General features: G+C 36.0%; 1 protein-coding gene across 1 annotated transcript; it reads left to right on the forward strand.

The window, feature by feature from the left end:
• The first annotated feature begins 15,369 nt into the window (after positions 1-15,369).
• LOC129948790 (kelch-like protein 7) lies at positions 15,370-21,037 on the forward strand. The gene is made up of 2 exons (XM_056059820.1): positions 15,370-15,482; positions 19,133-21,037. Exon 2 carries the CDS (start codon positions 19,145-19,147, stop codon positions 20,819-20,821), a length of 1,677 nt encoding a protein of 558 aa, XP_055915795.1. The 5' UTR covers positions 15,370-15,482; positions 19,133-19,144; the 3' UTR covers positions 20,822-21,037.
• Positions 21,038-22,109: the final 1,072 nt, after the last annotated feature.

The following is a 22,109-nucleotide window of genomic DNA, read 5'->3' on the forward strand; positions in this document are numbered from 1 at the left end:
TTTTCGCCAATATTTCCGAAACGAGAGCTCGCAGAAGCTTTTGGTTTACAGTTGGGCTTAGAGCATTAAAACACCTTTCTTTTGATGTGTATCTCGATTGGGTGGGAAATAGTTTTGAAAAAACAACTTTTTTTCGGCAAGGGGTTAGCCCACGAGTTAAGTTAAGTAAAGAGATTTATGCATCAATTGAAAGGAAAGGCGATGCTCTGTATTAAAGTATATTATAGTGAAAAGCGCATCTTGTTTGGAAGCTTGGTTGAGGAGTTAGACCAATCGATAGACAGTTTGTGATAGGCTTTGCGAAATTCTGTAACTTTACTTTTTCACCAATATTTCCGAAACGAGAGCTCGCAGAAGCTTTTGGTTTACAGTTGGGCTTAGAGCATTAAAACACCTTTCTTTTGATGTGTATCTCGATTGGGTGGGAAATAGTTTTGAAAAAACTACTTTTTTTCGGCAAGGGGTTAGCCCACGATTTTTTCCAAAAACTGACAAAAAATAAGTTTCGAGATTTATGCATCAATTGAAAGGAAAGTCGATGCTCTGTATTGAAGTATATTATAGTGAAAAGCGCATCTTGTTTGGAAGCTTGGTTGAGGAGTTAGACCAATCGATAGACAGTTTGTGATAGGCTTTGCGAAATTCTGTAACTTTACATTTTCACCAATATTTCCGAAACGAGAGCTCGCAGAAGCTTTTGGTTTACAGTTGGGCTTAGAGCATTAAAACACCTTTCTTTTGATGTGTATCTCGATTGGGTGGGAAATAGTTTTGAAAAAACTACTTTTTTTCGGCAAGGGGTTAGCCCACGATTTTTTCGAAAAACTGACAAAAAATAATTTTCGAGATTTATGCATCAATCGAAAGGAAAGTCGATGCTCTGTATTGAAGTATATTGTAGTGAAAAGCGCATCTTGTTTGGAAGCTTGGTTGAGGAATTAGACCAATCGATAGACAGTTTGTGATAGGCTTTGCGAAATTCTGTAACTTTACTTTTTCGCCAATATTTCCGAAACGAGAGCTCGCAGAAGCTTTTGGTTTACAGTTGGGCTTAGAGCATTAAAACACCTTTCTTTTGATGTGTATCTCGATTGGGTGGGAAATAGTTTTGAAAAAACAACTTTTTTTCGGCAAGGGGTTAGCCCACGAGTTAAGTTAAGTAAAGAGATTTATGCATCAATTGAAAGGAAAGGCGATGCTCTGTATTAAAGTATATTATAGTGAAAAGCGCATCTTGTTTGGAAGCTTGGTTGAGGAGTTAGACCAATCGATAGACAGTTTGTGATAGGCTTTGCGAAATTCTGTAACTTTACTTTTTCACCAATATTTCCGAAACGAGAGCTCGCAGAAGCTTTTGGTTTACAGTTGGGCTTAGAGCATTAAAACACCTTTCTTTTGATGTGTATCTCGATTGGGTGGGAAATAGTTTTGAAAAAACTACTTTTTTTCGGCAAGGGGTTAGCCCACGATTTTTTCGAAAAACTGACAAAAAAAAATTTTCGAGACTTATGCATCAATTGAAAGGAAAGTCAATGCTCTGTAGTGAAGTATATTGTAGTGAAAAGCGCATCTTGTTTGGAAGCTTGGTTGAGGAATTAGACCAATCGATAGACAGTTTGTGATAGGCTTTGCGAAATTCTGTAACTTTACTTTTTCACCAATAATTCCGAAACGAGAGCTCGCAGAAGCTTTTGGTTTGCAGTTGGGCTTAGAGCATTAAAACACCTTTCTTTTGATGTGCATCTCGATTGGGTGGGAAATAGTTTTGAAAAAATTACTTTTTTTCGGCAAGGGGTTAGCCCACGATTTTTTCTAAAAACTGACCAAAAATAATTTTCGAGATTTATGCATCAATTGAAAGGAAAGTCGATGCTCTGTATTGAAGTATATTGTAGTGAAAAGCTCATCTTGTTTGGAAGCTTGGTTGAGGAGTTAGACCAATCGATAGACAGTTTGTGATAGGCTTTGCGAAATTCTGTAACTTTACTTTTTCACCAATAATTCCGAAACGAGAGCTCGCAAAAGCTTTTGGTTTGCAGTTGGGCTTAGAGCATTAAAACACCTTTCTTTTGATGTGTATCTCGATTGGGTGGGAAATAGTTTTGAAAAAATTACTTTTTTTCGGCAAGGGGTTAGCCCACGATTTTTTCGAAAAACTGACAAAAAAAATTTTTCGAGACTTATGCATCAATTGAAAGGAAAGTCAATGCTCTGTAGTGAAGTATATTGTAGTGAAAAGCGCATCTTGTTTGGAAGCTTGGTTGAGGAATTAGACCAATCGATAGACAGTTTGTGATAGGCTTTGCGAAATTCTGTAACTTTACTTTTTCACCAATATTTCCGAAACGAGAGCTCGCAGAAGCTTTTGGTTTGCAGTTGGGCTTAGAGCATTAAAACACCTTTCTTTTGATGTGTATCTCGATTGGGTGGGAAATAGTTTTGAAAAAATCACTTTTTTTCGGCAAGGGGTTAGCCCACGATTTTTTCTAAAAACTGACAAAAAATAATTTTCGAGATTTATGCATCAATTGAAAGGAAAGTCGATGCTCTGTATTGAAGTATATTGTAGTGAAAAGCGCATCTTGTTTGGAAGCTTGGTTGAGGAGTTAGACCAATCGATAGACAGTTTGTGATAGGCTTTGCGATATTCTGTAACTTTACTTTTTCACCAATATTTCCGAAACGAGAGCTCGCAGAAGCTTTTGGTTTGCAGTTGGGCTTAGAGCATTAAAACACCTTTCTTTTGATGTGTATCTCAATTGGGTGGGAAATAGTTTTGAAAAAACTACTTTTTTTCGGCAAGGGGTTAGCCCACGATTTTTTCGAAAAACTGACAAAAAATAATTTTCGAGATTTATGCATCAATTGAAAGGAAAGTCGATGCTCTGTATTAAAGTATATTATAGTGAAAAGCGCATCTTGTTTGGAAGCTTGGTTGAGGAGTTAGACCAATCGATAGACAGTTTGTGATAGGCTTTGCGAAATTCTGTAACTTTACTTTTTCACCAATATTTCCGAAACGAGAGCTCGCAGAAGCTTTTGGTTTGCAGTTGGGCTTAGAGCATTAAAACACCTTTCTTTTGATGTGTATCTCGATTGGGTGGGAAATAGTTTTGAAACAATTACTTTTTTTCGGCAAGGGGTTAGCCCACGATTTTTTCGAAAAACTGACAAAAAATAATTTTCGAGATTTATGCATCAATTGAAAGGAAAGTCGATGCTCTGTATTGAAGTATATTATAGTGAAAAGCGCATCTTGTTTGGAAGCTTGGTTGAGGAGTTAGACCAATCGATAGACAGTTTGTGATAGGCTTTGCGAAATTCTGTAACTTTACTTTTTCACCAATATTTCCGAAACGAGAGCTCGCAGAAGCTTTTGGTTTGCAGTTGGGCTTAGAGCATTAAAACACCTTTCTTTTGATGTGCATCTCGATTGGGTGGGAAATAGTTTTGAAAAAATTACTTTTTTTCGGCAAGGGGTTAGCCCACGATTTTTTCTAAAAACTGACCAAAAATAATTTTCGAGATTTATGCATCAATTGAAAGGAAAGTCGATGCTCTGTATTGAAGTATATTGTAGTGAAAAGCTCATCTTGTTTGGAAGCTTGGTTGAGGAGTTAGACCAATCGATAGACAGTTTGTGATAGGCTTTGCGAAATTCTGTAACTACTTTTTCACCAATATTTCCGAAACGAGAGCTCGCAGAAGCTTTTGGTTTACAGTTGGGCTTAGAGCATTAAAACACCTTTCTTTTGATGTGTATCTCGATTGGGTGGGAAATAGTTTTGAAAAAATTACTTTTTTTCGGCAAGGGGTTAGCCCACGATTTTTTCGAAAAACTGACAAAAAATAATTTTCGAGATTTATGCATCAATTGAAAGGAAAGTCGATGCTCTGTATTGAAGTATATTGTAGTGAAAAGCGCATCTTGTTTGGAAGCTTGGTTGAGGAATTAGACCAATCGATAGACAGTTTGTGATAGGCTTTGCGAAATTCTGTAACTTTACTTTTTCACCAATAATTCCGAAACGAGAGCTCGCAAAAGCTTTTGGTTTGCAGTTGGGCTTAGAGCATTAAAACACCTTTCTTTTGATGTGTATCTCGATTGGGTGGGAAATAGTTATGAAAAAACAACTTTTTTTCGGCAAGGGGTTAGCCCACGATTTTTTCTAAAAACTGACAAAAAATAATTTTCGAGATTTATGCATCAATTGAAAGGAAAGGCGATGCTCTGTATTAAAGTATATTATAGTGAAAAGAGCATCTTGTTTGGAAGCTTGGTTGAGGAGTTAGACCAATCGATAGACAGTTTGTGATAGGCTTTGCGAAATTCTGTAACTTTACTTTTTCACCAATATTTCCGAAACGAGAGCTCGCAGAAGCTTTTGGTTTGCAGTTGGGCTTAGAGCATTAAAACACCTTTCTTTTGATGTGTATCTCGATTGGGTGGGAAATAGTTTTGAAAAAATCACTTTTTTTCGGCAAGGGGTTAGCCCACGATTTTTTCTAAAAACTGACAAAAAATAATTTTCGAGATTTATGCATCAATTGAAAGGAAAGGCGATGCTCTGTATTAAAGTATATTATAGTGAAAAGCGCATCTTGTTTGGAAGCTTGGTTGAGGAGTTAGACCAATCGATAGACAGTTTGTGATAGGCTTTGCGAAATTCTGTAACTTTACTTTTTCACCAATATTTCCGAAACGAGAGCTCGCAGAAGCTTTTGGTTTGCAGTTGGGCTTAGAGCATTAAAACACCTTTCTTTTGATGTGTATCTCGATTGGGTGGGAAATAGTTTTGAAAAAACAACTTTTTTTCGGCAAGGGGTTAGCCCACGATTTTTTCGAAAAACTGACAAAAAATAATTTTCGAGATTTATGCATCAATTGAAAGGAAAGTCGATGCTCTGTATTAAAGTATATTATAGTGAAAAGCGCATCTTGTTTGGAAGCTTGGTTGAGGAATTAGACCAATCGATAGACAGTTTGTGATAGGCTTTGCGAAATTCTGTAACTACTTTTTCACCAATATTTCCGAAACGAGAGCTCGCAGAAGCTTTTGGTTTACAGTTGGGCTTAGAGCATTAAAACACCTTTCTTTTGATGTGTATCTCGATTGGGTGGGAAATAGTTTTGAACAAACTACTTTTTTAGGCAAGGGGTTAGCCCACGACAAAAAATAATTTTCAAGATTTATGCATCAATTGAAAGGAAAGACGATACTCTGTATTTTAATATATTATAGTGAAAAGCGCATCTTGTTTGGAAGCTTGGTTGAGGAGTTAGACCAATCGATAGACAGTTTGTGATAGGCTTTGCGAAATTCTGTAACTTTACTTTTTCACCAATATTTCCGAAACGAGAGCTCGCAGAAGCTTTTGGTTTGCAGTTGGGCTTAGAGTATTAAAACACCTTTCTTTTGATGTGTATCTCGATTGGGTGGGAAATAGTTTTGAAAAAACTACTTTTTTTTCGGCAAGGGGTTAGCCCACGATTTTTTCGAAAAACTGACAAAAAATAATTTTCGAGATTTATGCATCAATTGAAAGGAATATATTATAGTGAAAAGCGCATCTTGTTTGGAAGCTTGGTTGAGGAGTTAGACCAATCGATAGACAGTTTGTGATAGGCTTTGCGAAATTCTGTAACTTTACTTTTTCACCAATAATTCCGAAACGAGAGCTCGCAAAAGCTTTTGGTTTGCAGTTGGGCTTAGAGCATTAAAACACCTTTCTTTTGATGTGTATCTCGATTGGGTGGGAAATAGTTTTGAAAAAACTACTTTTTTTTCGGCAAGGGGTTAGCCCACGATTTTTTCGAAAAACTGACAAAAAATAATTTTCGAGATTTATGCATCAATTGAAAGGAAAGTCGATGCTCTGTATTGAAGTATATTATAGTGAAAAGCGCATCTTGTTTGGAAGCTTGGTTGAGGAGTTAGACCAATCGATAGACAGTTTGTGATAGTCTTTGCCAAATTCTGTAACTTTACTTTTTCACCAATAATTCCGAAACGAGAGCTCGCAAAAGCTTTTGGTTTGCAGTTAGGCTTAGAGCATTAAAACACCTTTCTTTTGATGTGTATCTCGATTGGGTGGGAAATAGTTTTGAAAAAACTACTTTTTTTTCGGCAAGGGGTTAGCCCACGATTTTTTCGAAAAACTGACAAAAAATAGTTTTCGAGATTTATGCATCAATTGAAAGGAAAGTCGATGCTCTGTGTTGAAGTATATTATAGTGAAAAGCGCATCTTGTTTGGAAGCTTGGTTGAGGAATTAGACCAATCGATAGACAGTTTGTGATAGGCTTTGCGAAATTCTGTAACTTTACTTTTTCACCAATATTTCCGAAACGAGAGCTCGCAGAAGCTTTTGGTTTGCAGTTGGGCTTAGAGCATTAAAACACCTTTCTTTTGATGTGTATCTCGATTGGGTGGGAAATAGTTTTGAAAAAACTACTTTTTTTTCGGCAAGGGGTTAGCCCACGATTTTTTCCAAAAACTGACAAAAAATAAGTTTCGAGATTTATGCATCAATTGAAAGGAAAGTCGATGCTCTGTATTGAAGTATATTATAGTGAAAAGCGCATCTTGTTTGGAAGCTTGGTTGAGGAATTAGACCAATCGATAGACAGTTTGTGATAGGCTTTGCGAAATTCTGTAACTTTACTTTTTCACCAATATTTCCGAAACGAGAGCTCGCAGAAGCTTTTGGTTTGCAGTTGGGCTTAGAGCATTAAAACACCTTTCTTTTGATGTGTATCTCGATTGGGTGGGAAATAGTTTTGAAAAAACTACTTTTTTTCGGCAAGGGGTCAGCCCACGATTTTTTCGAAAAACTGACAAAAAATAATTTTCGAGATTTATGCATCAATTGAAAGGAATATATTATAGTGAAAAGCGCATCTTGTTTGGAAGCTTGGTTGAGGAGTTAGACCAATCGATAGACAGTTTGTGATAGGCTTTGCGAAATTCTGTAACTTTACTTTTTCACCAATATTTCCGAAACGAGAGCTCGCAGAAGCTTTTGGTTTGCAGTTGGGCTTAGAGCATTAAAACACCTTTCTTTTGATGTGTATCTCGATTGGGTGGGAAATAGTTTTGAAAAAACTACTTTTTTTTCGGCAAGGGGTTAGCCCACGATTTTTTCCAAAAACTGACAAAAAATAAGTTTCGAGATTTATGCATCAATTGAAAGGAAAGTCAGTGCTCTGTATTGAAGTATATTATAGTGAAAAGCGCATCTTGTTTGGAAGCTTGGTTGAGGAATTAGACCAATCGATAGGCAGTTTGTGATAGGCTTTGCGAAATTCTGTTACTACTTTTTCACGAATATTTCCGAAACGAGAGCTCGCAGAAGCTTTTGGTTTGCAGTTGGGCTTAGAGCATTAAAACACCTTTCTTTTGATGTGCATCTCGATTGGGTGGGAAATAGTTTTGAAAAAATTACTTTTTTTCGGCAAGGGGTTAGCCCACGATTTTTTCTAAAAACTGACCAAAAATAATTTTCGAGATTTATGCATCAATTGAAAGGAAAGTCGATGCTCTGTATTGAAGTATATTGCAGTGAAAAGCTCATCTTGTTTGGAAGCTTGGTTGAGGAGTTAGACCAATCGATAGACAGTTTGTGATAGGCTTTGCGAAATTCTGTAACTTTACTTTTTCACCAATAATTCCGAAACGAGAGCTCGCAAAAGCTTTTGGTTTGCAGTTGGGCTTAGAGCATTAAAACACCTTTCTTTTGATGTGTATCTCGATTGGGTGGGAAATAGTTATGAAAAAACTACTTTTTTTCGGCAAGGGGTTAGCCCACGATTTTTTCTAAAAACTGACAAAAAATAATTTTCGAGATTTATGCATCAATTGAAAGGAAAGGCGATGCTCTGTATTAAAGTATATTATAGTGAAAAGAGCATCTTGTTTGGAAGCTTGGTTGAGGAGTTAGACCAATCGATAGACAGTTTGTGATAGGCTTTGCGAAATTCTGTAACTTTACTTTTTCACCAATATTTCCGAAACGAGAGCTCGCAGAAGCTTTTGGTTTGCAGTTGGGCTTAGAGCATTAAAACACCTTTCTTTTGATGTGTATCTCGATTGGGTGGGAAATAGTTTTGAAAAAACTACTTTTTTTCGGCAAGGGGTTAGCCCACGATTTTTTCGAAAAACTGACAAAAAATAACTTTCGAGGTTTATGCATCAATTGAAAGGAAAGACAATGCTCTGTATTGAAGTATATTTTAGTGAAAAGCGCATCTTGTTTGGAAGCTTGGTTAAGGAATTAGACCAATCGATAGACAGTTTGTAATAGGCTTTGCGAAATTCTGTAACTTTACTTTTTCACCAATAATTCCGAAACGAGAGCTCGCAGAAGCTTTTGGTTTGCAGTTGGGCTTAAAGCATTAAAACACCTTTCTTTTGATGTGCATCTCGATTGGGTGGGAAATAGTTTTGAAAAAATTACTTTTTTTCGGCAAGGGGTTAGCCCACGATTTTTTCGAAAAACTGACAAAAAATAACTTTCGAGATTTATGCATCAATTGAAAGGAAAGACAATGCTCTGTATTGAAGTATATTTTAGTGAAAAGCGCATCTTGTTTGGAAGCTTGGTTGAGGAATTAGACCAATCGATAGGCAGTTTGTGATAGGCTTTGCGAAATTCTGTTACTACTTTTTCACGAATATTTCCGAAACGAGAGCTCGCAGAAGCTTTTGGTTTGCAGTTGGGCTTAGAGCATTAAAACACCATTCTTTTGATGTGTATCTCGATTGGGTGGGAAATAGTTTTGAAAAAATTACTTTTTTTCGGCAAGGGGTCAGCCCACGATTTTTTCGAAAAACTGACAAAAAATAATTTTCGAGATTTATGCATCAATTGAAAGGAATATATTATAGTGAAAAGCGCATCTTGTTTGGAAGCTTGGTTGAGGAGTTAGACCAATCGATAGACAGTTTGTGATAGGCTTTGCGAAATTCTGTAACTTTACTTTTTCACCAATATTTCCGAAACGAGAGCTCGCAGAAGCTTTTGGTTTGCAGTTGGGCTTAGAGCATTAAAACACCTTTCTTTTGATGTGTATCTCGATTGGGTGGGAAATAGTTTTGAAAAAACTGCTTTTTTTTCGGCAAGGGGTTAGCCCACGATTTTTTCCAAAAACTGACAAAAAATAAGTTTCCAGATTTATGCATCAATTGAAAGGAAAGTCAGTGCTCTGTATTGAAGTATATTATAGTGAAAAGCGCATCTTGTTTGGAAGCTTGGTTGAGGAATTAGACCAATCGATAGGCAGTTTGTGATAGGCTTTGCGAAATTCTGTAACTTTACTTTTTCACCAATATTTCCGAAACGAGAGCTCGCAGAAGCTTTTGGTTTGCAGTTGGGCTTAGAGCATTAAAACACCTTTCTTTTGATGTGTATCTCGATTGGGTGGGAAATAGTTTTGAAAAAATCACTTTTTTCGGCAAGGGGTTAGCCCACGATTTTTTCGAAAAACTGACAAAAAAAATTTTTCGAGATTTATGCATCAATTGAAAGGAAAGTCAATGCTCTGTATTGAAGTATATTGTAGTGAAAAGCGCATCTTGTTTGGAAGCTTGGTTGAGGAATTAGACCAATCGATAGACAGTTTGTGATAGGCTTTGCGAAATTCTGTAACTTTACTTTTTCACCAATAATTCCGAAACGAGAGCTCGCAAAAGCTTTTGGTTTGCAGTTGGGCTTAGAGCATTAAAACACCTTTCTTTTGATGTGCATCTCGATTGGGTGGGAAATAGTTTTGAAAAAATTACTTTTTTTCGGCAAGGGGTTAGCCCACGATTTTTTCGAAAAACTGACAAAAAATAACTTTCGAGATTTATGCATCAATTGAAAGGAAAGACAATGCTCTGTATTGAAGTATATTTTAGTGAAAAGCGCATCTTGTTTGGAAGCTTGGTTGAGGAATTAGACCAATCGATAGGCAGTTTGTGATAGGCTTTGCGAAATTCTGTTACTACTTTTTCACGAATATTTCCGAAACGAGAGCTCGCAGAAGCTTTTGGTTTGCAGTTGGGCTTAGAGCATTAAAACACCTTTCTTTTGATGTGTATCTCGATTGGGTGGGAAATAGTTTTGAAAAAATTACTTTTTTTCGGCAAGGGGTCAGCCCACGATTTTTTCGAAAAACTGACAAAAAATAATTTTCGAGATTTATGCATCAATTGAAAGGAATATATTATAGTGAAAAGCGCATCTTGTTTGGAAGCTTGGTTGAGGAGTTAGGCCAATCGATAGACAGTTTGTGATAGGCTTTGCGAAATTCTGTAACTTTACTTTTTCACCAATATTTCCGAAACGAGAGCTCGCAGAAGCTTTTGGTTTGCAGTTGGGCTTAGAGCATTAAAACACCTTTCTTTTGATGTGTATCTCGATTGGGTGGGAAATAGTTTTGAAAAAACTACTTTTTTTTCGGCAAGGGGTTAGCCCACGATTTTTTCCAAAAACTGACAAAAAATAAGTTTCGAGATTTATGCATCAATTGAAAGGAAAGTCAGTGCTCTGTATTGAAGTATATTATAGTGAAAAGCGCATCTTGTTTGGAAGCTTGGTTGAGGAATTAGACCAATCGATAGGCAGTTTGTGATAGGCTTTGCGAAATTCTGTTACTACTTTTTCACGAATATTTCCGAAACGAGAGCTCGCAGAAGCTTTTGGTTTGCAGTTGGGCTTAGAGCATTAAAACACCTTTCTTTTGATGTGCATCTCGATTGGGTGGGAAATAGTTTTGAAAAAATCACTTTTTTCGGCAAGGGGTTAGCCCACGATTTTTTCGAAAAACTGACAAAAAAATTTTTTCGAGATTTATGCATCAATTGAAAGGAAAGTCAATGCTCTGTATTGAAGTATATTGTAGTGAAAAGCGCATCTTGTTTGGAAGCTTGGTTGAGGAATTAGACCAATCGATAGACAGTTTGTGATAGGCTTTGCGAAATTCTGTAACTTTACTTTTTCACCAATAATTCCGAAACGAGAGCTCGCAAAAGCTTTTGGTTTGCAGTTGGGCTTAGAGCATTAAAACACCTTTCTTTTGATGTGTATCTCGATTGGGTGGGAAATAGTTATGAAAAAACTACTTTTTTTCGGCAAGGGGTTAGCCCACGATTTTTTCTAAAAACTGACAAAAAATAATTTTCGAGATTTATGCATCAATTGAAAGGAAAGGCGATGCTCTGTATTAAAGTATATTGTAGTGAAAAGAGCATCTTGTTTGGAAGCTTGGTTGAGGAGTTAGACCAATCGATAGACAGTTTGTGATAGGCTTTGCGAAATTCTGTAACTTTACTTTTTCACCAATATTTCCGAAACGAGAGCTCGCAGAAGCTTTTGGTTTGCAGTTGGGCTTAGAGCATTAAAACACCTTTCTTTTGATGTGTATCTCGATTGGGTGGGAAATAGTTTTGAAAAAACTACTTTTTTTCGGCAAGGGGTTAGCCCACGATTTTTTCGAAAAACTGACAAAAAATAACTTTCGAGATTTATGCATCAATTGAAAGGAAAGACAATGCTCTGTATTGAAGTATATTTTAGTGAAAAGCGCATCTTGTTTGGAAGCTTGGTTAAGGAATTAGACCAATCGATAGACAGTTTGTAATAGGCTTTGCGAAATTCTGTAACTTTACTTTTTCACCAATAATTCCGAAACGAGAGCTCGCAGAAGCTTTTGGTTTGCAGTTGGGCTTAAAGCATTAAAACACCTTTCTTTTGATGTGCATCTCGATTGGGTGGGAAATAGTTTTGAAAAAATTACTTTTTTTCGGCAAGGGGTTAGCCCACGATTTTTTCGAAAAACTGACAAAAAATAACTTTCGAGATTTATGCATCAATTGAAAGGAAAGACAATGCTCTGTATTGAAGTATATTTTAGTGAAAAGCGCATCTTGTTTGGAAGCTTGGTTGAGGAATTAGACCAATCGATAGGCAGTTTGTGATAGGCTTTGCGAAATTCTGTTACTACTTTTTCACGAATAATTCCGAAACGAGAGCTCGCAGAAGCTTTTGGTTTGCAGTTGGGCTTAGAGCATTAAAACACCTTTCTTTTGATGTGTATCTCGATTGGGTGGGAAATAGTTTTGAAAAAATTACTTTTTTTCGGCAAGGGGTCAGCCCACGATTTTTTCGAAAAACTGACAAAAAATAATTTTCGAGATTTATGCATCAATTGAAAGGAATATATTATAGTGAAAAGCGCATCTTGTTTGGAAGCTTGGTTGAGGAGTTAGACCAATCGATAGACAGTTTGTGATAGGCTTTGCGAAATTCTGTAACTTTACTTTTTCACCAATATTTCCGAAACGAGAGCTCGCAGAAGCTTTTGGTTTGCAGTTGGGCTTAGAGCATTAAAACACCTTTCTTTTGATGTGTATCTCGATTGGGTGGGAAATAGTTTTGAAAAAACTACTTTTTTTTCGGCAAGGGGTTAGCCCACGATTTTTTCCAAAAACTGACAAAAAATAAGTTTCGAGATTTATGCATCAATTGAAAGGAAAGTCAGTGCTCTGTATTGAAGTATATTATAGTGAAAAGCGCATCTTGTTTGGAAGCTTGGTTGAGGAATTAGACCAATCGATAGGCAGTTTGTGATAGGCTTTGCGAAATTCTGTTACTACTTTTTCACGAATATTTCCGAAACGAGAGCTCGCAGAAGCTTTTGGTTTGCAGTTGGGCTTAGAGCATTAAAACACCTTTCTTTTGATGTGCATCTCGATTGGGTGGGAAATAGTTTTGAAAAAATTACTTTTTTTCGGCAAGGGGTTAGCCCACGATTTTTTCTAAAAACTGACCAAAAATAATTTTCGGGATTTATGCATCAATTGAAAGGAAAGTCGATGCTCTGTATTGAAGTATATTGCAGTGAAAAGCTCATCTTGTTTGGAAGCTTGGTTGAGGAGTTAGACCAATCGATAGACAGTTTGTGATAGGCTTTGCGAAATTCTGTAACTTTACTTTTTCACCAATATTTCCGAAACGAGAGCTCGCAGAAGCTTTTGGTTTGCAGTTGGGCTTAGAGCATTAAAACACCTTTCTTTTGATGTGTATCTCGATTGGGTGGGAAATAGTTTTGAAAAAATCACTTTTTTCGGCAAGGGGTTAGCCCACGATTTTTTCGAAAAACTGACAAAAAAAATTTTTCGAGATTTATGCATCAATTGAAAGGAAAGTCAATGCTCTGTATTGAAGTATATTGTAGTGAAAAGCGCATCTTGTTTGGAAGCTTGGTTGAGGAATTAGACCAATCGATAGACAGTTTGTGATAGGCTTTGCGAAATTCTGTAACTTTACTTTTTCACCAATAATTCCGAAACGAGAGCTCGCAAAAGCTTTTGGTTTGCAGTTGGGCTTAGAGCATTAAAACACCTTTCTTTTGATGTGTATCTCGATTGGGTGGGAAATAGTTATGAAAAAACTACTTTTTTTCGGCAAGGGGTTAGCCCACGATTTTTTCGAAAAACTGACAAAAAATAACTTTCGAGATTTATGCATCAATTGAAAGGAAAGACAATGCTCTGTATTGAAGTATATTTTAGTGAAAAGCGCATCTTGTTTGGAAGCTTGGTTAAGGAATTAGACCAATCGATAGACAGTTTGTAATAGGCTTTGCGAAATTCTGTAACTTTACTTTTTCACCAATAATTCCGAAACGAGAGCTCGCAGAAGCTTTTGGTTTGCAGTTGGGCTTAAAGCATTAAAACACCTTTCTTTTGATGTGCATCTCGATTGGGTGGGAAATAGTTTTGAAAAAATTACTTTTTTTCGGCAAGGGGTTAGCCCACGATTTTTTCGAAAAACTGACAAAAAATAACTTTCGAGATTTATGCATCAATTGAAAGGAAAGACAATGCTCTGTATTGAAGTATATTTTAGTGAAAAATGCATCTTGTTTGGAAGCTTGGTTAAGGAATTAGACCAATCGATAGACAGTTTGTAATAGGCTTTGCGAAATTCTGTAACTTTACTTTTTCACCAATAATTCCGAAACGAGAGCTCGCAGAAGCTTTTGGTTTGCAGTTGGGCTTAAAGCATTAAAACACCTTTCTTTTGATGTGCATCTCGATTGGGTGGGAAATAGTTTTGAAAAAATTACTTTTTTTCGGCAAGGGGTTAGCCCACGATTTTTTCTAAAAACTGACCAAAAATAATTTTCGAGATTTATGCATCAATTGAAAGGAAAGTCGATGCTCTGTATTGAAGTATATTGTAGTGAAAAGCTCATCTTGTTTGGAAGCTTGGTTGAGGAGTTAGACCAATCGATAGACAGTTTGTGATAGGGTTTGCGAAATTCTGTAACTTTACTTTTTCACCAATATTTCCGAAACGAGAGCTCGCAGAAGCTTTTGGTTTGCAGTTGGGCTTAGAGCATTAAAACAACTTTCTTTTGATGTGTATCTCGATTGGGTGGGAAATAGTTTTGAAAAAATCACTTTTTTTCGGCAAGGGGTTAGCCCACGATTTTTTCGAAAAACTGACAAAAAAAAATTTTCGAGACTTATGCATCAATTGAAAGGAAAGTCGATGCTCTGTATTGAAGTATATTGTAGTGAAAAGCGCATCTTGTTTGGAAGCTTGGTTGAGGAATTAGACCAATCGATAGACAGTTTGTGATAGGCTTTGCGAAATTCTGTAACTTTACTTTTTCACCAATATTTCCGAAACGAGAGCTCGCAGAAGCTTTTGGTTTGCAGTTGGGCTTAGAGCATTAAAACACCTTTCTTTTGATGTGTATCTCGATTGGGTGGGAAATAGTTTTGAACAAACTACTTTTTTTCGGCAAGGGGTTAGCCCACGATTTTTTCGAAAAACTGACAAAAAATAATTTTCGAGATTTATGCATCAATTGAAATTAATATATTATAGTGAAAAGCGCATCTTGTTTGGAAGCTTGGTTGAGGAATTAGACCAATCGATAGCCATTTGTGATAGGCTTTGCGAAATTCTGTAACTTTACTTTTTCACCAATATTGCCGAAACGAGAGCTTGCAGAAGCTTTTGGTTTGCAGTTATTATTTTACATGTAAAAAGGCAAGTATTATTTAAGAGAAACAAATGAATGTTCATAAACTATGTAACTTTACTTTTCGATACTCTTAAAGCTTTTGATCATTATTAGAGAATCTTACTTTCATCAAAATAAAAATAAATTAATAAAATGAATGCATCAATAACTCATACAATCTGTTCTTAACTGAACATTATTAGGCACAATTAATTTTGTTATAAACTTGCAATTCCGTAAAGCTAACAACTTTTGACTCAATCAGTGCAGTGTAGGTAAACCACCGAACAGCTATTCACTACTCAAGGCAGTGGAAGAGTAATTTTTGAGAAACGTTTTTAGTTTGAATTCGAACTTCGAATGGAACTGAATCGCTACCGGTTGGGGTCTTGTTTCGAAAAGTTAATTAAATTTGAAGTTAATCAAAGTTTTGTCTTACCAATAATTAAGAATTATTTTGGTAAGTAGTCACTCATGTTAAAGTTGTCTTTTTTAATTGCTTATACATTAGTTTTTAATCTTAATTTGAGTGTAGAGATATGTGAACCTTATCTTTTTATTTATGAGTTTATTAGTCACTTTAAGGTGGATATTATTCATAGGAAAGCTTTATGCAGCTTCGTTTCTATTGTAAAACCAATTTGTTGCACGTCAGTAAAGTTAACATGTGGAGGAAAAGCTTTATTATAAATATAAACAAAAATAAAATACATATTTGGGTTGCACGAACTTGCTGTTGTATACAAAGAGTCTGTTTCAAAATAGTACCTTTGTATATTTTGTCAATGTCACACAAAAATTAAAGGTGGGATGACTACCTCCCATCCGTGCCCTTAAGTCGATTTTTCTAGAACTTAAATAAATTATTAATAAGTTCATATCATTCTTTGTTCACATAACACTTGAGTTGAAAATCATTTCTAATCATTTTTACTTGCGATACGTAGAAACCTTAATGGCAAGTTTTGCATTCATAAAAAATTTCAAACTCGAGATTTTAATCAAACATGACATAACAATGTTAAAGAAGACGAAATAATTGGATCCCCCGATTTCATTCGTCTTTTTTTTAAAATACCAGTAGTCCCTTAACAAAAGGTTTGGGGACTTGGCTCCAAAAGAGTACTCTCTCAGGAACTCATGAACTGATTTAAATAATTGTTTGATGCACAAACTCATGTTAACCTTATAATATTGAATGATAAAAAATGTAAATAATTTTGTTTTGAATTTTTAAAAACGGTCCAATTTTCAAAGGCTCTTCCGCATAGATCCAGCTGAATTTGAGCGATGGCCTGTGTTATGTTTACCTTTAGGGCATCAGTCGCTTGTGGTTTATTTGCATAGGCCTGCGACTTCAAGAAACCCCACAGGAAAAGTCTAGGGTCAAATCGCATGACCTTGGTGACCAATTCTCATCACACCTGAGAGATACCCTGACCCTCAAATTGTTCATGCAAAATGTGAATCGTGGGGTTTGCTGTTTCGAACGTAGCGACATCCTGCTTGTCAATATAGTTCAATTTGGGCTATAACAAAATTAGTTATCATCGTTATATGGTCATGACCTTTGAGCTCCTGGGTCAGTTGGATCTTTTACGGGTGTGGGACCATGTTCCGACGCAAAATTCGCCAAGTTAAAGTCTGAGAAAGGCCGAGTTCCTGTGCACGGGGAGGAATAGACTGCATCGGGTTCTGCTGCACACTTTTACGGACCGCGGTGATGTTCTCGGTCGATTTTTTCGTTCCTTGAAAGTACGGGTGTTGTTTGATTGTTTACTGGACCAGTCGTCTCAAATGTGGCCACCAAACGTTGAAGAGTCATCTGATTGATAAAACAAAATTGCCGCTAATTTAAAAACCCTATATTTTTTTACAAAGTCCTTTCTGCATATTTCTGTGTTATTATCTGAAAAGAACATTTCTTGAAGTCGATATCTCTACTGGTTCGACAAATCGGACCGATTTTAATAAGTTCATATGAGAAGTGAATAACGTTTTAATGAGGGGTACAATTCGGAAATTATTCAAAAAATCAAAGTAAAAACAATTTTTGAATTTTCTTTCTTTCCAAAAATAATTTTTTACAAATAATCTACAACTAATTGCATATTTAAACGAAAAACTTCTCCTAACTATCTAAAGCCTCCATCCAAACGAGTTTCTTTTAACCCTTCCCACCCGGGTCTTGGTTATCGCTCTCCGATGGATGGTTGATCCTCCTGTCAAAATATCCACTTATCCAAATTTCATTCATTCTCAAACCCTTATATCCTTGCATCAGTTTCCCAAGGACCTCAAGATTCCTTAGCTCCATGCCAAGTTAACTAAACATTTATCTGAAGCCAATACTGATCATCGTAATGTTATATTCCGTCTACAAACTTTATAGCTTTTTTGCAAGATATACGAGATTCTGTTTGCTTTGAAGGTAAAACAAATACAAACATAAAGGTATTAATCTACCAAGAAGGCCTAGTTACCAAACGGGATGGTTTTGAAATTTCTTCTTAAAAAGCGTGAGAAGACCTACCCTCTTTTACTTCCTTTATCCAGTCCAGACATGAAGAATTAGTATCGCTCCTAACTTGAAGACAACTAAGCCTAAATTTCGTAGCCTTTATTATCAAAATGTAAGATGGTTAAGGTCTTTAACGTCTGCCGTCTTTAATAGCTCCCAAAACCAACCTTATACCCGATTTAATTAGTATTGAACTCTTAACAAACGAATATTCTATCTATCGAATGGATGTCGTGAAAATACGCAATATGAATAGTTATTTTGAAAGTTCATTACTTCATATTCCTAACTTAATCGAATTTGAAGCTGTATCCGCTAAGATTACCCTCAACCTAAGTTTTGTCTATTACAACTTGCTTAAACAAGTGCAACCTAATGTTTTGATCATCGTCCTTGGCGACTTTAATCTTCCCCATCTTAATTTTTCCACCTTAGATGATCAGACATCCTTCATTCCAACTAGCATCTCCTCCGAATTTGAATCTAAATCGCTGCTCATTGATCGTCTATCAGATTGTGGTCTTCTTCAACTAAATGGAGTAGCAAACTTTATGGGGAGACACCTCGTTCTCATCTTTTCCTCTGATTGCGATAACTGCGTCATGTTCGCAAGCCCTCACCTTCTCTCAACCTTGGATCTTGGATGAACAAAAATCAGACTTAAGAGCTTTTGACTCTTAGAACGTAGAAGTAGTGTTGCTATTATTTCGATCACAGCCGTTTATAGAACCTATTGTTGAAAAATTACTTTTTAGAATCTATTTTCAATTACTTATTTTTTGAAAATTTTTCACACCCGTAGACGTTATCTTTGACGTTGACGACTTTTCTTACAATCTGCAATAGTTTCTTCTTCGGTCCACTTCAATTTTTGTCCACTAATTTCACGCATAAGAAATCACTAGTTCGGCAGCAGAATTTATACTCCGTAACAATTGCAGCACACCTTAGAAGGCGCACCTACCAAAAAATCTCTCCAAACACTAACATGTTGAGTATTGAGAAACTTTCTAACAATCATTATAAATAATAAATAAACTTTCAAAGCTTCCTGACTCACGATGACTGTGAAGGAGAGTGTGTTAAGGCATTTCACATTCACGTTGTTCGGCTAAAGAACGGATATCTTTTCTAAACAGTACGACAGAAGTTGGACTTAAGGTTAAACTGAAAGCCATTTCTAGAAAAGCAAGTTGTACTGTTGAACTTTTTAAGGGCAGGAATGAAACTTGATATTTCATAGAGCATAGGCCGTTAAAATAACAGGAGAAGACGATTTCATTATATTATTTTCAACGATAATTTCAAAAAGAACACAATTTTGACTCTTTACATCATTAATTTGCCCTAACAGCTCAAATTTTAATTGTTCCACAAAACGACCCAAAAGTGTTTAAGTTTTCCAAATTGTAATGACAACTTTAAACATTTTTGACACGAATTTTTTCCTGACCTATGCTGTGCTAGACCAAGTTCACAACCTTAACTTTTTGCTGTCATTTCTCCGAAATGATCCTCACGTTTTCCAACTTCATAGTTATTCAGAGCTGTTTTGTAAAACATTAATTGAGCTTTCTTTATATTTCCAGACCACATCAAAAATGGCTTCGAATGCTCCATCAAAATTTAAAAAGAATACAAAAAAGAAGATCATCTTTAAACACGATCAACATTCGTCAGTTGGTTCTTCAATGCTCAGCAATTTCTACAAACAAGCAGAGTTCTGTGACATTTCCGTGTTAGCTGGAATCAATGGAGTCAGTATTCAAGCTCATCGAATTGTCTTGTGTGCATATAGTGAATACTTCTTGGAAATATTGCAAAGCACTAAACACTCTTCAACGCTGCAGTATCAAGTTCAAATTAAAGAAATCGAAGCTTCAACACTCAAACCCATAATCGAATTCATGTATTTCGGTTCGATTGAACTGAGTTTCGAAACGGTAGCAGATCTATTAAAAGCAGCTTCATTTCTGAAAATTGAACCATTAATTAAGGGTTGCTGTAGCTTCGTTGAGAAAAACATAGATTATAGAAACTCTTTAAGCTGGTATCAATTGGCATGTGACTTCACTCTACCCCGGCTTAAAGAAAATATCCTTACACATATCTGCAATAACTTTGACACCATTTCAAAACACAAACAACTAACGATGCTAACTGAAAATCAATTCGAGCAGCTGCTAGAAAGTATCAAAATGGCCACAACGAAAAACTTCTTGGCAGAAGAGGCGTTTCTGGCGATAGTCGCATGGATAAATTATGATCAACCAAATCGTGAACATTTGGTTCCTCAGCTTTTGTCAAAAGTTAGTTTTGAAAATCTAACGCTTGAATTCATCATGAAAAACAGAAAGATCGTGTGCAGAAATATTGAAAGCTACGAACTGGTTTGTAGTTGGCTTCAATGGCATTTGTCACCGGAAACCCGACCCGAAAGAAATACAACGAAACAAAAACACGACAGACTGACAATTGTACAAAATTGTAAGTTGGTAAATTTTAGGATATTTGACATCAAAACGTATGACTCTAATTTGAAATTATGGTCGATAGAACGAACTCTGTCACCTGTAACAGATTACGAAATTTCTTCAACTATTTTATGTGATAACAAACTCCTTGCAGCAACTAATATTCATTTTACACATATATTAGAATGTATTGACCTACAAACTTGCAAGAAGTCCCTGATTCAATCACAGAGTAATAAAGTCATTTTGCAAATGGCATTTCTAAAAGGATATTTGTGTGTTCTATTCTTCCTTCGGTCTTTTGAAGTTTCCCTTGAATTGTATAGTTTTTCAAGACGTCAATGGGAGAATAAAGTTCTGCCATTTCTACCAACAATGTTTTGTAAATTAGTTACCAATGATGAAATGTTATATCTTCTTGATTTTACTGTAGGCAGCTTAGGTTTATATAATATCTTTTTAAATCAATGGAGACTTGAAAATATTAGAAAAGAGGCATTAATTAATTTTGGTTTAGCAGTAGATGAAAGATTTCTATATATACTTGGTGGTAAATTGGAAGAAGAAATTATCGACAAAGTTAAATGTTATAATTTATCTGACAATTCCTGGTCAACATTGGCATCACTTCCTCAAGCTCGGGAACAATTTAATGCAGTGATTTGTGAAAACAAAATTTTAACTTCTGATGGTTTCTATGTTGATGAGTACAATATTGATAATGATACATGGGAAACTTTCAGCTCTTTAAAAACACGAAAAAAAGGAGGAGTTAAAATTATTTCTTGGGAAACTAATCCCTAATTCAGGCAGGAACAAAAACTTAAATCAACTCTACTTTGGAATTGTCTATTTAATGGGTGTTTTTTTTTTAGTTAAACAACAAATTAAGTTGGCAACATTGTTTTAACTGGCGACCATTTTGTAAGCTGTGAAGTGACTCGTTTTTAATTTGATTTGACTTTTCAACACCAATAGACTGGCTCCTGAACAACATCTCAAAGTTCTGCAAATTTATTCTGACAAATTTTTTACAAGCGGATTATGTTTAAAGGTTAAGGGATACGTCAATTAACTAAGCTAAATTGTTTGTACCTAGTCTAGTCATAAGAACTGATACTGATGCACCGATATTTTAAAAAATCTGGTTTTCCGTTTTAAGAATTATTCGAAATGGTAGCCATTTTTGTTTTACTGCACGAGCACGACTTGAGACGATACCCTGGCCAATCGTGTGTCGATCACAGCATTCGACTCATTTATTCAAGACCTCGCTTTAAGAACCCAATATTTGGGAGTAGAGTAGAGCACAGGCTATGCCCTTTAAAACGGACCTTGTGAACTGGAGCAGAATCTAGTCTTATGTCTTAAGTTTGCTTTGGAACATTGTTTGATTAAGAGGCCATACGAAAACTTGAAAACTGTTGTTTGATAAACTTTTGCCGAATTTTCACAAAAATGAAGTTCGCAAACTTCATGATAGCTCACTCCTGACCATACCATTTTGTTTGCGGGATAGTGGCCTTTTTCTTCCTTTTTGGAATGAGTTCAGACACTTCTGAATAATGCTTCGACTTTAATCATTTTTACCATTAGTGGATAGAATTTGTCGGTGAGCAGTCTTCGTTCACATTTCTTCACATTTTTGCTGCAATGAAACTGTAAGCATTTGTCCATTGTGTCTTTTGTAGTCACTGACTCCGCACAGTTTTCTTGTATTGGTAAGAGACATGCATTTCTGAAAGATGTTAAGACAAGATTGTCTGTTTTCTTAATGATTTTCTTCTAATTTGAGGCTGCACGGCTGCATAGAAGGCCTATGGTCACTTACTCCAGTAGTACCTTTGAACAATTTTATCGTACAATAAACAAAACAACTTGTGATTTCCATCGGCTGCAAGATTCGAACGATATTTGGAAAAGCCACAATTATTGACGAAATCGTTTAGTAACTGCATAGGTTCATGTTACGGACCCATGACTTGTAATCCAAGACCATGCGATTTAACAAACTCAAACTATTTTCTTTTGACTGTTTTCTGTGAAGATATGTGAAGTCGCTATACGCCGCTATGATAAAACGGACAACTGA

This window comes from Eupeodes corollae, chromosome 3 (assembly GCF_945859685.1).
Source record: "Eupeodes corollae chromosome 3, idEupCoro1.1, whole genome shotgun sequence".
Classification (NCBI taxonomy): Eukaryota; Metazoa; Arthropoda; class Insecta; order Diptera; family Syrphidae; genus Eupeodes; species Eupeodes corollae.